This window comes from Lolium perenne, chromosome 7 (genome assembly GCF_019359855.2).
Source record: "Lolium perenne isolate Kyuss_39 chromosome 7, Kyuss_2.0, whole genome shotgun sequence".
NCBI classification, from domain to species: Eukaryota; Viridiplantae; Streptophyta; class Magnoliopsida; order Poales; family Poaceae; genus Lolium; species Lolium perenne.
Window position 1 is genome coordinate 78,069,016 of NC_067250.2, and position 16,093 is coordinate 78,085,108.

Below are 16,093 nucleotides of genomic sequence, written 5' to 3' on the forward strand. Positions count from 1 at the left end.
CGTCTTCCCCACTCGCGTAGAAGAAAGTCTCCCTTTTGCGTAGCGAATTAATCCTCTCCTCTCCTCTCCTCTCTTCCCCGCAACAGCAACGTCACCCCCCTCCTCAGAGCCAGTCGGCCACCAGCAGCATATAGTAGCCGCCACCATCCGCAGTGCCAGTACCTCACCTTGTTGCGCGCGCCACTCCCCAAGAACCGGGACGAGCAGCAAGCAACCCCGCCGGCAATTCTTGGCGCGTGCGTGCACACTTCCTGCTTGTCGCTGTGACTGTGAGTCGCTAGCTAGGGATCTATTCTGTCCATGTCGTGCTGAGTTCTTGGTATTGGGTTGGGTTTGGCCGTGCTCGTGGATTGGCGGGCAGTACATGAGGAGGAGGGGTTGCGGGGGAGGGAGGAGGAAGCCTGGGGAAGGAGGCGCTGGGGCTGCTGGGCTGCGTCGATGAGGTGGTGGCGGCGGTGGCGTCGACGTGGGGTCCGATGAGCGGCGCGGGGACCCGGGTGGAGGCGGCGCCGAGGCTCGCGCAATGGCGCGTCGACGCGCTACCCTGCTACACCTACCGCAAGTCCGACCCCTTCCGCGTCGGCCTCTGGAACTGGTCCGTGCCCCTCTCCTCCCTCCACGCTCTCTGCAAATCTCTTGCCTGCTACCTGTTTGGTTTCTTGCCTGCTCTGTCATGCCTGCTGCGATGGAGGGCTTACTGCTTGTTGTGCTTAATCTGAAAATTTTCGGTGGTGGTTTACGAGATCAAAGAACGATTTGGTGCAGTTTCTGTATTTTTTTTCTTCTTCTTGTCTGTTTGATTCTGAAAAAAAGTTTTGGTTTTTGGTAGCAGAGCAGCGGTTTGCTGAGGTGCTAGTAGTCGTTCGTTAATTTTGGACGCATCCGCTTAATTCTTCATGTCCAAGATTGCACTGAACTGAGTTTAAGTTGGACTTGGAGACATCTTTCGTCAGCAATATCTAGTTGAGATCTTTTCTTCGCCATATCTATGGTATATAGGAGAGATGCTTCGAACCAACGATATTTCAGACAAAAGTTTCCACTTTCTCCAACGCTCACTTTCACCCACTCCTCTATCCTATCTACTATTACCAAGAAGAATCTTGAATCGAATCGTACGTTTACCAGGATAATTGTAAATCAAGTTACCATTTTAACACAACTATCAGTGGGGAATTATGAGGGGCTGCCACTGTGTCACTACTGATTCCTGAGCTAACTTTAGTTTCTGATTCTGCAATATGAAGGTACATATCTGTGGAGAGAAACAACAAGCAAACTTCAGTTAAGCTCTTTGCTGAGTTATCGAACTCTGCCAAGAACACAGCCCCGGCACCCATAGCTTCCTTTGTAGCGAAACTTCTGATATCCTTCCCTCCAAATCAGAAGATCATAGTTCATCCAGGTAATTTTGTTTTACTAAAGAGGTGTTGTACTTCCTCTCCCTATAATTGCAATGCCCCTTCTATTCATGATACATACAAGAAGATATATTTCGACGTCTGAATATGTAACTGGTGAATCATTAAAAGTTATTGTTTTTAGTTCATATGGGTACAAGTTTATTTGTGTAGAAACTGAGTGTCATGCAGCAAGCAGTAATACAAATTTGAACTAATATAAATGATCAGACATGCATGCCGGTCTGAAATGCTAGGATTTATTATTATTCAAAATTTTAAGTTGAGTTCTGCACATATATCAGCGAGTGCATAAAGCGTGTCCAGATGTCATTTATATCTCACCGCCATCTTATTTACATAAACGCAGGGATCTTTGACAAGCATCTGAAACACGACGGATTTGTGTGGACGATTGATAGCAGTGTAACAGGAAGATTTGTTATCGAGATAGAGTTTCTAGACCTGAAAGTTGCAGATCCATCTGTAAGCACTGCTTCTCTGTCTGCTTCTGTTTTGTCAATGTTCGGTACAACAACAATTAGGAGTGGAAGTGATATTCTTGACTCACCTGGAATCCTGTCTAATCTTAGAAAGATGCACAGTATGTTATCATCACATCTGGACAGGTGCACACCAATGTAGAAACATCTACTGTTTTTTGTGTGAGGTGTCTATAGTTGCTTTCGGTCGTGGAATTGGGGGAAAATATCCTGATTATGATAACACATATACATGTTGTTTAGAAAGCTCGCAAGCATATCAGAAACCTAAAACAAGCATCTTGTGCCACCTGTTAATCATTGCTCGTCCCAGATAAAAACATTTACAGTATAAGAAGTTAAGCACAACTGTGTTTCCGATAATTATTGCACATGATTATAAATGAACACTAACTTCTGATACTGCTGATGATATCATCAGCTGACAACACCCCTGCCAGATGGAAATGCAACGGGGTCTTGCAAAGCAAAGTCAAACTTTTTGTCTGTAACCAGCATACTTCCATCAAGACCCTAGAGTAAATAAGAATTCAGTGAATTGAGTGAAACGAAGAATTGCACACTAAGAACAGAACAACACAAGAAAATATTACGTGTGTGTGTAAGGAAATTTTTAACTCATGTGTCTTCAGCATTACCACTTACTGATCTGTAACTCTGTTTTCCAGGGTGGTGAACCTGCCTCAGTTTGGGCCTCAAACGAAATCAGGCAGTCTTCAGACAACACTGCACTGTCATCCCTTTCAAGAATGCTGCAAGAAGGCATCCTATGTGACATCACAATTAACGCCGATGACGGCAGCATAAGGGCCCACCGCGCGATCCTGGCCGCCCGATCACCCGTGTTTAGGAGCATGTTCTCACATGACCTGAAGGAGAAAGAGCTCGCCACCGTCGACATCTCTGACATGTCCCTCGACGCGTGCCGGGGCTTCCTCAACTACATCTATGGCGATGTACGTAACGAGGAGTTCCTCACCCACAGGCTGGCCCTCCTTAGAGCCGCTGACAAATACGACATCGGTGATCTGAAGGAGGCGTGCCTCGAAAGCCTGCTAGAAGACATCGACACGAGCAACGTGATCGAGAGGCTCCAGACAGGCCATCTGTACCGGCTGCAGAGGCTCAAGGATAGCTGCCTGAGGTTCCTCGTCGACTTTAGGAAGGTGTACGAGATGCACGACGAATTCAACATGTTCCTTCAGACGGCGGATAGGGATCTGGTGGCCGAAGTGTTTCAAGGTGTCCTTGCAGCATGGAGTGGCCGGTGACTGAGCATAGGATGTTGGCATCCATCTGGGGACTGGCTGGTGGTTTCATTGGTGCATTGGTTTGATGGATTCTTGCTGATACAGCATGTAAATAGAGCTTGCGTACAAGCCATTATTAGTTGGCAATAACATTTAATGTGTATACCCGATTGGATTTTGTTCGTGTCATATATCCAATTCATGTATATTAGACTCTGCATTCTGTAACATATCTAGGTGATCCTGTACACTGTAAGTCTGCAAAAATGACAGTAATTTTGTGAAGCCAAGTGAGCTTCCTCCCTCTTCGTGTTCTGTTCAGTTCATACTTCATAGTAACGCGGACTAGTGCGTGAAACTTTGACATAATACTGGTAACCTAACTACCATGGCATCGTCGGTGGCATTATTTACTGGGACAATTCTTACTGGGACATTTTGGTTGATTTGCAATGTGACATATGACAATATATAAAATGTATAGAAGAATTTAACGCCAACGGCCTATTAGCTCAGCTGGTTAGAGCGTCGTGCTAATAACGCGAAGGTCGCAGGTTCGAGACCTGCATGGGCCAAATTATTTTTGGAAATTTCTTGAGCTTTTTTTTGGTGGAATCTCTCGTCCTTCTAGACAGAAGGCTCGACCATTTCTATTTTAGGACCATAGGAGGCAGACTTGTTTCATTCATTTGCTCAAGCACAAAACGAAGACTACGCAGACTTGGTTCATTCATTTACTTCTCAGTGCACTGAGTGCAGGATGCATTCTTGTTTCATTCATTCGCTCAAGCATAAAACGGAAACAAGTCAACCCAGCCTCGTTTACTATCTATTCTTTTGCAAGTTCAACTGCAAGCAAAATTGAGCACCATATATATATATCAGGGATGCTGAGGTTCAAAACTTCCCTTGACACCGAGGGTATATTTATCTTGGATAATAAGAAAATAAAAGAAAATCTCATTATCCAATTTGAAACAATTTTAGTTTCACAATATGTTTGGGTGCACTGAATTGGGTCTAGAATTGGCTATTTGAAATTCGGGCACACAATTCTGGTGAATCCTACCAAGCACCACACATCCTGGTCGGGAATAGGCCCGACCCATTTCTGTTTTTTCCTTTTGTTTCCATTTTCTGTTTATTCTTTTTCTTTCATTTTTGTTTGTTTGTTTTTTCTATCTGTTTTCTTTTTTGTTTCCTTTTCCCTTTTCATAATTTGAAATCATTTCACATTTAAAAATTGTTCAAATTTAAAATATTTAGATTTAAAAATGTTGTAATTTGAAAATTATTTAAATGTTTAAACTTAAAATTGTTTAAATTTGGAAATTGTTCAGACTTAAAAATTGTTCAAATTCAAAAAATGTTCAAATTCAAAAATTATTCAAATTTTAAAATATTCATTTTTTAATCTTCAAATTTTAAAAATAAAATTTATTTTGAAATTTTTTCAGACTTAAACAATGCAAATTTTCATATTAGAAAAATATGTTCACTTAAAAGTAATAAGATTTTAAAAAAAGAAAGAAAAGAAAAAATAAAAAAGATACTACATGTCATGTTAGGCCGTGGCCCAACAGACCGACGCTAGGCAGGCACAGGTGTGCGGCATCTTGCCAAGTGTCGACTAGGTTGGTACAAAGGAGCTCCACAATTCCGGTCGAAGGATTAGGTTACTATATGTATCTTAAAGCTTGTAGCAAAACGAACTAATTGACTTGATAATATGCTATGCTTAATATGGGTGTATGTCCATCACATCATTCACCTAATGATATGATCTTGTTATTAATAACATTCAATGTTCATGATCAGGAAATCATGATCATCTATTAATCAACAAGCTAGTTTAACAAGAGGCTTATAGGGCCACGGTGACTGTTTGTGTCGGGCCAAGTCCCGCTATTGATCTCCTTCGGATGGTGCGTCGATAAGGAAGGCCTTTCCGGAGCTGTTCTTCTACGGAGGTGCCTGGCGTCGGTCGAGACGTGGCTTGGTTCTTTGCTTAGGACAGGTGCTTTGTGTTGTGGTTGTTTGGTCTATAGCCGGTGTTGTGTGGGGTTACCCTCGTTGCTTGTAGCGAGTGGTGTCGTTCTTGTATGCAAACCTCTGCCTTCTATAAGGATATGGCGCCTTTGGCGTACTCTCGAAAAAAGACTATTTGTGTCGGGGACATCCCCGGAGGGTCGACGCATTTATTTTTGGCTCGTCAAGTTCGGTAATTGTTGTAAACGTCCCATCGAGACCTGCCGCCTGCGATTACCGGTTCGCGCGCAAAAGCGGTGCTCCCCGCGCACCAACAATACATTGGCGCGTTCCTCCACTGCTTCGCACGCGCGGGAAATGGCTTGCGCGCGGTCGGTGTTTCCCGCCCCACCGTGGTTATATATGGTGCAGGCCGGAGGTTGATGAGGGCACACCCCGACCCAACCGTAGAAATCATCCATGACCGAGCATGACCGCACCTAGGCTCGCATTGTTCTCATGGGCCGTGGCATCTTCCCCGATGATCCTAAGCTCGCCTCTCTCCACACGATGGAGGCGTTCGACGAGGAGCAGATGGCCGCGTACGTGGCCAAGCAGCTGGTGGCGGAGACGGAGGCGAAGGCCTTTGCAGAGGAGGCGGCGATGGAAGCGGCGGTGGTGGAGGCCAAGGCGGAGGAGTCAGCGGCGCAGGCGGCGACCATGGCCGACCTCCAGGTGCAACTTACGGAGGCCAGGGCGGAGCTCGCGGCGGCGAGCGCGGTGGCTAGGGTGCGCCTGGTGGTGGAGCTCGAGGGGCCGCTGTCATCGATGACATGGACGGCGAGGATGGGCACGCCATCGACTTCCCCCTCTATGGCGATGAAGAGGGCGCGTTTGTGCGCGTCGAGCAAGGGGCGTTGCTTGCATCGTTCGAGAGCCTCTTTGAGGACATTGATCGCCATCATGTTCTTGCGGGGGAAGCCCAAGCTCGTGGCGATGCAATGGCCATGAGGCAGGCTTTCGTGTGCTCGGACCTGGTGGCGGTGGCGTGGGCAGTGCCAGACAACCCGTGGATCAACCGGGACAACCGCGAGTTGCATGTTGCCATCACGGCGAGGGATGAAGCGGCAGCGGCGAGGGACAGGGCCCGCTACTGCGAGGACATGGCGCCCATCGCAGCGGACGAGGCGGCTACGCAGCGAGCCAACTGGGACTCCTCTCTTGCGGAGGTTGTCGAACGCTGGCGGCGGGAAGATGTTGCCTCCTTTCGGGAGCATAACCGCCTCCGTAGGGAGCGGCGCGTGGCTGGCCCAGCCCGCATGCTCCGACGACAGCACCGGTCCCTTAGGTCATGCCGGCGGCTGGTAGTAGGCATCGTAACTACGAGTAAACCTGGCCGTAGTAGGCCACATGACGGCCAGTGGGTACGGCCATCGTAGTTGTAGGTTAACTCTGGTTCGGTCAATCAATAGGAATGAAAAACATTTTGTTTACATATGTCACTAACCGGCGGGTCCTGATTCGACCAACGTGGACGCGCGGGTGACCGGCAGCATTCGAGTAGACGAAAACGTGTATTTAAGCCACATTTGCATCTCCGTGGACAGTCCAATCAGTATTTATCGGGCAGCTGGGTCTGATTCCAGACGTATTTTTCGACCGACATGATCGCAAATGGATGTCCTAACATGTCGGCTAGAAGTTTAATCCTAAGATATTGGAGTAGTATTTAACAATCTGTGCAAGTGTATGCATAGCCTTGAAAGGGGTGAAAAATAATAATGCAAAGTGCATGCAGGTACGCCGCCGCCTAGTTCACGGCCGGTGCACCTGCCCCGGCCAGACCACTGGTGCGCTCTATCCTCCGTCCGTGCCGCGCGACGTCGCTCTCGTCCACATCACGCCCATGATTGACCGATCTCACGGTGGCAAAGATACATTTGCGTGGTCCGGCTAGCAACTCTTCGGTTTTTTCCGAGCCTAGATTTTTCTTTTGAATAACAACAGGAGAACTTCTATATTCATCGCAATAGGGGAAAAGGTCAAGACGACCGAATGACCCAGTTTATAAGGAAAACCGGGTCCAAAAACCGTACAGATCGACCCTGTTTTTGAGGAAAAAAGGGCCAAAAACCGCACAAACAACATAGCCTCGTCGTCCACACGCCACAAAGCCACTATTGCACAAAACAAACACATCTGTGCCTGGAGCCGCCGCTCCAGCTTCCCCTGCTCAGTCATGAGCCGCAACGCCGCACGGAGTAGATGCCTCGTAGCCCAAACTACACAAGACGTCCATCTGCAGACCACGAACATCGCGCCAAAAGGTCCGGGGCCGCCGCCCCGACGTGCCAGCCAGACCGACCTCCTGATCGCGTCGACCGGGCCGACAGACTCGCTACCCACGTAGCACAAGCACGCCACCCTTGCCTTGCTAGACCACAACCACACCCCATATGCCTGTAGCTCGAGGCCGCCACCTCGACGCACCATCCACCGTCCGGAGCCGCTGCCCCGGCGTCCACGAACTTCGGCTGCAAGGCAACCATGCCTAGTTGACGCAAACCTGCCACACCACAAGTGTCGAGGCCTCCAAAGACGGCGCCTTCAAGAAGGTAGCGACATAGATGTCGCCGTCGCCCGCTCCCTGGGAGCTTAGGTTTTCACCCGGAGGCCACCGACACCCGCGACGACAAGAGATGTAGCTCTCGAAGACGTCTTCAAGAAGGAGAACGGTACCCACGGGTACCGCCGTCATCGGCACCTACCCAAAATAGATGCAAAGCTTTCGCCTGGCATGCCATCTCCGCCATCGAGCCCCGCTTGAAGCTCGGGTAGAAGGAACGCAACCAACAGAGCATGGGATCTTGCCGCCGACCACCCGACGCCCACACCCGACGCAGCAGCCAGAAGCAGCATCTCACTCCGCAGCCAACAGCTGCCGGAGCACTAGATCAGGACGGGAGCCGTCGAGGATTCGGTCACTAGCCGCCACGCCGTCGAGGAACCGCGCCATGGGCCCGTAGAAGCCCAGATCGGCCCTGCCCGCAGCGACCCCCCTGCCTCCTCCGCACCACGGACCTCTCAGGCCGCCAGCGCGCGCAGAACCGAGCCAGGCCGGCGCCCTCAACAATCGCCGGTCGCGACCGCCGCAACCCGAGGTCGTGACCCTCGGCGTCCGCACAGAGGCCATCCGCTCGTTTGAGCACGAGGAACCGCCCCGACGCTCGCTTGAGCGCGGCCAGCCACAACTGCGCCATCGCTCGCTTGAGCGTGGCCGGCCAAGAAGCAGCAGCGGGAGCCCCGCGCCGCCCTGCGCCGAAGCCAGGCGTCGGCCCGCGCCTAGATTTTCACTCCAGGGGACACGAACTCCCCTTTCTCACGAACTGGCCAGATACCCACACAAATTTGTTGTGACGGCGCCACCTGTTTCGATATATAATCTAAAGTACTCCCTCCATCAGTCCGTCCTATAAAAAATATCTGAGTTTTATTTAAATTTAAATATATCTAACTATTAAATCGCATCTTGATACATATAAATTTTCAAAAATTTGTGACAAATTTTGTGAGGCGGAGGAAGTACTTCGTACTCCACCGCACACTTTAGTACTACTCTGTCCATAAAAGTATGTCGTAAATTCGTTTAAATTAAAATGTATCTAGACATTTTTTAGTGTATAGATACATCTAAATTTAGACAAATCTTCAACATGTTTTTATAGATAGAGAGAATAATATACTTTTTGTTAACCTTGCCACGCAAAAACGAACGATACGTATGAGACTGGGATTGCAGGAGGGGATCAAGAGGCGGCCAAGAAAACCCATCTAGCTTCCTCATTGCCGCGCTGGGATGGCGACCGGATCCCTCCTCAACGTTGCGACCGGATCGGACGTGGATGGTGTTGGGCGGCAGCGGCCAGACCTTGATCTGCGCTCCGGTCCCCTGCCTCCCGCCGACTCCTCACCGCGGCACGCCGGAGGTGGCTGGTGGTGGGTGACAAGGTATTAACTTGTCAATGCCTATGGATTGTAGGCTAGGGTTTAGTTGGAAGTAGAGGGCAAGTAGATCTCGAAGGTTTCAGCCGAAAAGTACTCGACGATTATGAAAACTAGGGTTTGTAAAACAATGATTCGATCCTCTCTGCGTCCCTCGACTCCCCCTTATATAGGAGGTAGAGCCGAGGGATTCGTGCTGTACAAGTTACAAAGTCCGGGAAGGTTTCTAACTCATCCCGCAAGATTACAAATAAGACTTTCTATTACAACTCTAGCTTTTCTTAATAATATCTTGGGCTTCCGAATCTTCTTATTCTTCGGGTAGTGGGCCTTCAGTAAACCCCGGGTACTATCTTCGGCAGGCCCATTTGGGATGCCTATGTCAGTAGCCCCCGAGATTTTGCTTGAATTGCAGAGTTAAGGAAAATCTCCACTGTTTATTTTTATTCGACAGCTTCAACTTTTTTCTATATTTCCTCTCATAAACTTCTATATTGTACAGGGATAATGGTAGTTGGGGCTAGTTCATCTGACGGATCAGGTACTAGTTAACTGCTCTAGTGGCAATCCGCAAAAACCTACTTCAAGATCATGTCCCTGGACATGACCTCGGGATACTGGTGTAAACTTCGACAGGTGCCGCTTAAGGTCTTACCATTCTGTCGAGTCCCAGTAAAATTTATCAGGTACCTAACGCGTCCGTTAGGATTTTTCTTCGTATCTGTTGATACGGATAAAAGTAGCAGAGCGCAGTCTTCGGCGATGCCACGCCCAGCGGAATGGATCTGGGGTCTTACCTTCGCAAATTTGCGGCATTCAGAAATTGATCGCAACTTCGGCATTCTGAGAATATATTGTCGAGTGCTTTTTCGGTTGTTGGAATGGCACATTTTATCGAGTCAAAAATGACTTATATTGCCCTCCCGATGGGAGTATATGTAGAGTTAATTATAACTCGAAATATACTTTTTTACTCTTCTATCTTTCTTTTTCTCTTTCTTTCTTTCTTTTTTATAATTTCATCGGGCACGCGAGCAGCGTTCCCGATGGGAGTAGCCCCCGAGGCTACAGCCAAGGACTTATACTTAGGTATAGGCTCCACGCCTTATGCCGCTATATCTTCTTTTATCTCCCGAAGTTTTATAATTTCTCGGGTGCGCGAACAGCGCTCCCGATGGGAGTAGCCCCCGAGGCTATGAACAAATATTTGTATTTGGTCATAGGCTCACGCCATTTCTATCTTGTCATTCTGGATCTTTTCCTTTTTTCCAAAGTAGCCCCCGAGCATTTGATCAAAAACTTGTATTTGATCAAAGGCTCAGCATTATTTTTCCGTGTCGCCTTTTATGAAGTTGTTCAGTCGAATTTTTTCTTCTGCCAAGGTGACGTTATTGCTGACGATAGCCACGATTGCTAGTCAGAAATTTGCGACAAGTCTTTTCTCGCTGCCATGCGGGCCCAATTGATCTACTATCTTGACACGTCGTGCAAGTGGGGGATACACGTCCTCCGCTTTTTCTGGCGCACGCACCGTAACTTCCCCAACGCTGAATTACTTTTTTACCCTTGTTGCAACGTGGGTATCATCTGCCACACATTTTCCTTATCCAACGGCTCGTCGTTTCACCGCACCCCTATATAAGATCGTCTTCTTCCTCCTTGAGCACTTCCGCTCGCACCGTCCTCCTGATCTCATCTGCAAATTTCTTCCTGCGATCCACAACCACCTAAGCTCCTCGCCTCCAGGCTGCAAACCCTGCACCATTGTTGATGCCACCTCGTCGATTGACAAGGCACAGCACGCCGGAGTCCTCCATGGCCGCCGTTGATCTTGGGGCGGCGGAGTGGGAAAGATCGAAAATCTCCACTCAAGACATCAACATGCTGAAGAAGCTGGGGATCAGCAAGAAACCCAAGGCATTATGCTTCCCTAGTGAGGAGAGCTACCCAACCCCTCCAATGGGGTACCGGGTAAGTTTTGTCGATCACCTCATCCGCGGTCTGTCCGCCCCCATTCATCCTTTTCTCCGTGGGCTGCTTTTTATCTACGGTCTGCAACTCCACCACCTCACGCCAAACTCCATTCTTCACATCTCCATTTTCATCACTCTTTGCGAGGCCTTCCTTGGCGTCCAGCCTAACTGGGCGCTATGGAAGCGCATTTTCTTCTGTCGCCGTAATGGCTCTCCCAATGTCGCCTATAATATAGGCGGCGTTGTAATTTCTGTTCGGTCCACTGTCGACTACTTCGATGTTAAACTCCCTGACTCAGTTCAAGGATGGCGCAAGAAGTGGTTGTACATTCAGGAGGAAAACCACGGATGTGCTGAGGACAACATCCCTCCTTTTGATGGTGCCGAGAAAATCTTTCGCCGCCACTCCTGGGACGCAGAGGCTACCGATGAAGAAAAAGCGTCGACAGAAGCCTTGATGGCTCGAATCCACGAGTTATAAAATACTCGCGGCAAAGAATTATCCGGTATCCAAATCACTGCATACTTTCTTAGGACTAGAGTGCAGCCACTTCAAGCTCGCAAGTATCCTCTCTGGAAATATGCTGGCGAGAAGGATGAAGATCGGCTGTCGGTGGATTTGGAGGTCAAAGACTTGGAAAAGCTTGTCCGAAAAATCTCGTCTCTCAGCAAAAAAGATCCTGTCCCTTCTTCTTGTCGTGTAAAACCATTCAGCGCCGCCAATCCACTCCCCAAGGTAACCTTTGTCGACTGTCTGGTTATTGCTTTGCTATTTTTATTGCAACTCCTTTTTTGACATCTTCCCCTATTTTATTTTTATGTTGTGCAGAACCATCCAGTCCTTGTCTCGCTTCCTCCTCTTCCTGAAGGTGGAGAAGTCGAAGAAAGGGCCATTGTCCCTGATGACAACCAAGAGGCTCCCTCTTTTGTGAATGAACCCGTGGATTCTCTAAAATCTGCGGCTTCTTCTGAAAAAGACGGTGCTTCCGAAGGTACTGCATCAGCGCAATCTCCTCCTCCTGCTGTTTCTCCAAGGAACAAAAGGAAGAGGAATGATGTCGAAGATTCCGGCACCTCCAAAGCCGAAGAAGTTGATCCTTCACGCCAGAAGGCAACTTATGATCCATATCTCGCCTCCCTCGTCAGCTCGTAAGTCACCTTGATTTCCCCTTATTTCTGTACTCGAATTTTTTTGTCTCATCTTGCTTTTTATGCTGTCGATCTTTAATCACAGTGATGATGAGGAAGAAGTACCAACTCGTGACGTGGCTCCTCGGACGAGCACGTCACATACTTTACTTGTCTCGGAGACGCCAGTTGAGGGAGAAGAATCATCGCCTCCTCAACAAAACGTCGTCACCACCACTCCTCCTTCAAGCCCCCTTGCTCCTTCACCAAAAAGGACAAGGGTTGAAACGATCGTTGAGCCTGCTCCTCAATTGGGTAGCTCTTCTACTCCGCTCTTGGATGATGTAAGTTTTTAATTTTCTTGCCAATATGTGTGTTTCCTCTGTTTGCTTCTTTATGCCTTCACATTTTTCTTATACCGATGTTTTTATACCTTCGTTTTTCTTTGACAGCCCATGATCAAAGAGCTTGTTCGCATCGGATCCCAATTTATTGGGTACCGTGAATATGCCAGCAGGACTGAAGGTAACAACTTTTTTGCTGCCACTATTTCTAACTTCTTGCTCCTATTCTTGTCGCAATCTTGACTGTTCTTTTTTATTTTGTCAGAGAAACTTGCAGAGGCCAACAAGCTTGCCGACACTCTTGCTCAGAAACTGGAGCAAAGTGAAACGGCTCGCAAGAAAGCCGAACTTGATGCTAGCCAAGCCAAAGCAGAGGCTAATGAGGCCAAGGCAAAAGCTGCTAGTGTCGAAGAACTGCAGAAGAGACTTGAGGATGTCGAAACTGCTTTAAACGAGCACAAGGCCGCTCAGGCTACTCGTGAAAAGGGAATCCTCAAGCGCTTGAGCACGCAAAGTCGACGCTTCCTCGGTAACTTTGTTGATCCTTTCTATTTTTCTTAGGACTTGCCTCCTTTTGTTTTTACTTGCTGTTGACTAACATATATTTTCTATGGCAGGTCAAACAAGCCAAGAGTTTGATCTTGAGAATCCCACCAATGATCCTCTGCTTGACGCACTTTCTTATCTGGAGTTTCATGGCCAAGAAATTTGCGAAGGCGTGGTGAATGCTGACGCAGGATTGTCGAAGTTGTTCCCCTACTTCTTCCCGAAGAAAGAGGAGCCTAAGACCTTCCTTGCCCTTGCCAAGGACTTCAATCCACCGGAGGATCTTGGACTGAAGATGCGCCAAGAGAACATGAAGGTTGCTGTCGAGAACACTATTGCCTTGGTCGCTGACAGCCAACAAACTGTTGACTGGATGAAGGTTGGCGACACCGAACAGATAGATCAAGCAAAATGGCGGTCGTTGATCAAGGCTGCCAAGCCCAACACGAAGAAAATCTTGGCCTATCTCGGGATCAAGCCATCTGCGACTCCTAGCTCATCAAGGCCGGAGGTCTAGTTGAATGCCTTTTCTTTTTCTGTCCTTTGCTTTCTTTATTTCTTTTGCTGTTGTCGCCATTTTAGCTTTGGCGACGATTATCCTGTTAGTCCCCTTCGAGAACTTCCTTTGTAATGTCCGTGTAAACTTTCCAGAAATCAATGAAATTTCTCTTGGCACTATCATTGATACTGGGACTTTCTTTTCCAGTTAATATTTGATAACTATTCGACCAACCCTTGCTCTGCCGATGCTTCACCTGCTTCTTCCTTCTCGAAGAAAATACTAGTCGATGATAATCCCCTCGAAGGTTCTTCAAGCAAACATTTGTCGGAAGATTTGCAAGAACTTCGACAACAGCTTCAATCCATGAAGAAACAGACTCTGGCAATGATGGAACAATCTCGGAAAGCATCTGAAGGAGAGAAAATTGCTCTTCAACAGGCAAAAGAGCCCATCGCTGCAAAGGATGCTGCTATTGCTGAGGCTGCTGAAACTTCTTCTCGCGAGAATTATATGCTTCAGCTAATGACTGACGCCAGTTTGGACATGACAGGTATGTTTCCTGCTCATGACCGTGTTGGGTGTTGTTCTTTTTTACTCGTTCCTTGATATTTTGTTTGCTGTGCCAGGCTCGTTTCTGGATACTGCTGCCGAAAACCAACGTGTTGAAGCTCGAACTGCTGTTTTGCTGAGACTAGCTGCGCAATATGGATCCAACTTTTGGGTTACTCCTGAGCGTACTCGCCAAATCGTTAGATTTCAAGATCGCGCTGCTCAGGTCCGTGACTTCCTTGACTTCTGTACGAAGACTTTATTCTTAGTTTATGGGACCATGTTCCCTTGGAACAAGATGCCAGAGACCCTTCCAGCTTTAATGGAAAAATTTCGAGATGCTCCTCGAATCCATGGCTTTGTGCGGGCTCAACTCTCTGCTGGCGCTAGATTTGCCATGATGATGATAAAGATTTGCCATCCAAAATTGCCCATAGATCAAATTGTTCCTACTTGCCTCGCAAAAATGGCAAAGAAAAAGAGAAATATGGGCAAGATTGATGATTTGGTCACTCCTGTTGCCGAAGATATGATGGATGAACTTCTTCGGATGGATTCTGAGTTCTTCGTGAAGGGAAGCTATGCCGAACATAGTACTCGTCCTTCTGCTGAGCGAATAACCATAGACCATGTGCTAGGTTTCCCTTGAAAACTTTTTCCGCTTCTTGCTGTATTTCCATCATTGATACATCCTTGTGTATTTGTAAACACAGTCTATATTGTAAAGCTGTTAACTCTGTATTTTTTCTATTTTTGACCACCGAGCCCCCGAGCCTTTGGCTGGAGTTTATACTGTTTCGAAGATTTTCCCTCCTGTTGTAATAAGACATCTTTGTTTTTTCATTGATGGGTTGCAAGCCCTCGAGTATCTTAGTGTCGAAGTTCTATATTTTTTGTTGCGAGGTTCTTGGACCAAAGCAATAAGATTTTTGACGTGTACACTATATTTATAATTGTTAGCTTCCGATGTTTATATTTGGCGAGGTGTTAGTGTACCAAGGCGAAATATTTCGGTAAGTCTAGTTTGTCTATATTGTACGTATTTTGAGACTTGAAGGCGTTGAGCCCCCGAGTGTGTCGAAGAATAAGAAGTATATCTCCACTATCTTTATTATATTGCAGCACCGCGAGCCCGCCTCATTAAAAACCTTTCCGGCCCCACTCGGTGCCCCGAAAAGGAAAAGAGTGCGTCTGAAAACTCGCGGGCGTTTCAGTACATTGTATCTTTACAGAGGGGGACTATATTTCAACTCTAGGCGTAGAACCCACGTTCCAAGGGTTTTTCTCGGGAGCCCCTGTCTTCTTGTCATTGATCCTGTATGCGCCTCCGTCGATGACTTCCGTGACAACGTAAGGCCCCAACCATGGTGATTCGAGCTTCTCAGTACTTTTTTGATTTAGCCGCAAGACCAAATCCCCGACCTGAAAAGATCTTGGCCTTAATCGTCGACTGTGGTAGTTTTTGAGGTCTTGCTGGTATTTGGTGACTCGTGAAAGTACTTCATCTCGAGCTTCGTCGAGTACGTCCATATCATCCTCCCGAGCTTTTTGTGATGTTTCTTCGTCATACTCTGTTACTCTTGGAGAATCATGCTCTATTTCAATTGGTAGTACTGCTTCGGCTCCGTGGACGAGAAAAAACGGAGTTTCTTGTGTCGCCGTATTTGGTGTTGTTCGGATACTCCACAAAACACTTGGCAATTCCTCTGGCCAAGTATGTCGAGCTTTTTCAAGCGGTCCTAGCAGGCGCTTTTTGAGGCCGTTGCAGATGATTCCATTGGCTTTCTCGACTTATCCGTTAGTTTGCGGGTGCCCAACTGACGCAAAGTGTAATTTAATGCCTACTTCTGCGCAGTATTCCTTGAATTCCTTGGATGTGAAGTTTGAACCATTATCTGTGACAATGCAATGAGGCACTCCAAACCGAA

The 16,093-nt window shown here is 47.6% G+C and overlaps 1 protein-coding gene and 1 non-coding gene across 2 annotated transcripts; both read left to right on the top strand.

Moving 5' to 3' along the window:
- Positions 1-3,461, top strand: LOC127316955 (BTB/POZ domain-containing protein At1g55760). The gene is made up of 4 exons (XM_051347440.2): positions 1-595; positions 1,248-1,405; positions 1,771-1,886; positions 2,572-3,461. Exons 1-4 carry the CDS (start codon positions 477-479, stop codon positions 3,172-3,174), a joined length of 996 nt encoding a protein of 331 aa, XP_051203400.1. The 5' UTR covers positions 1-476; the 3' UTR covers positions 3,175-3,461.
- Positions 3,462-3,654: 193 nt separating this feature from the next.
- On the top strand, positions 3,655-3,728 carry TRNAI-AAU (transfer RNA isoleucine (anticodon AAU)). Its single transcript has one exon. It is a non-coding gene; the product is annotated as a tRNA-Ile (tRNA).
- The last annotated feature ends 12,365 nt before the right edge of the window (positions 3,729-16,093 follow it).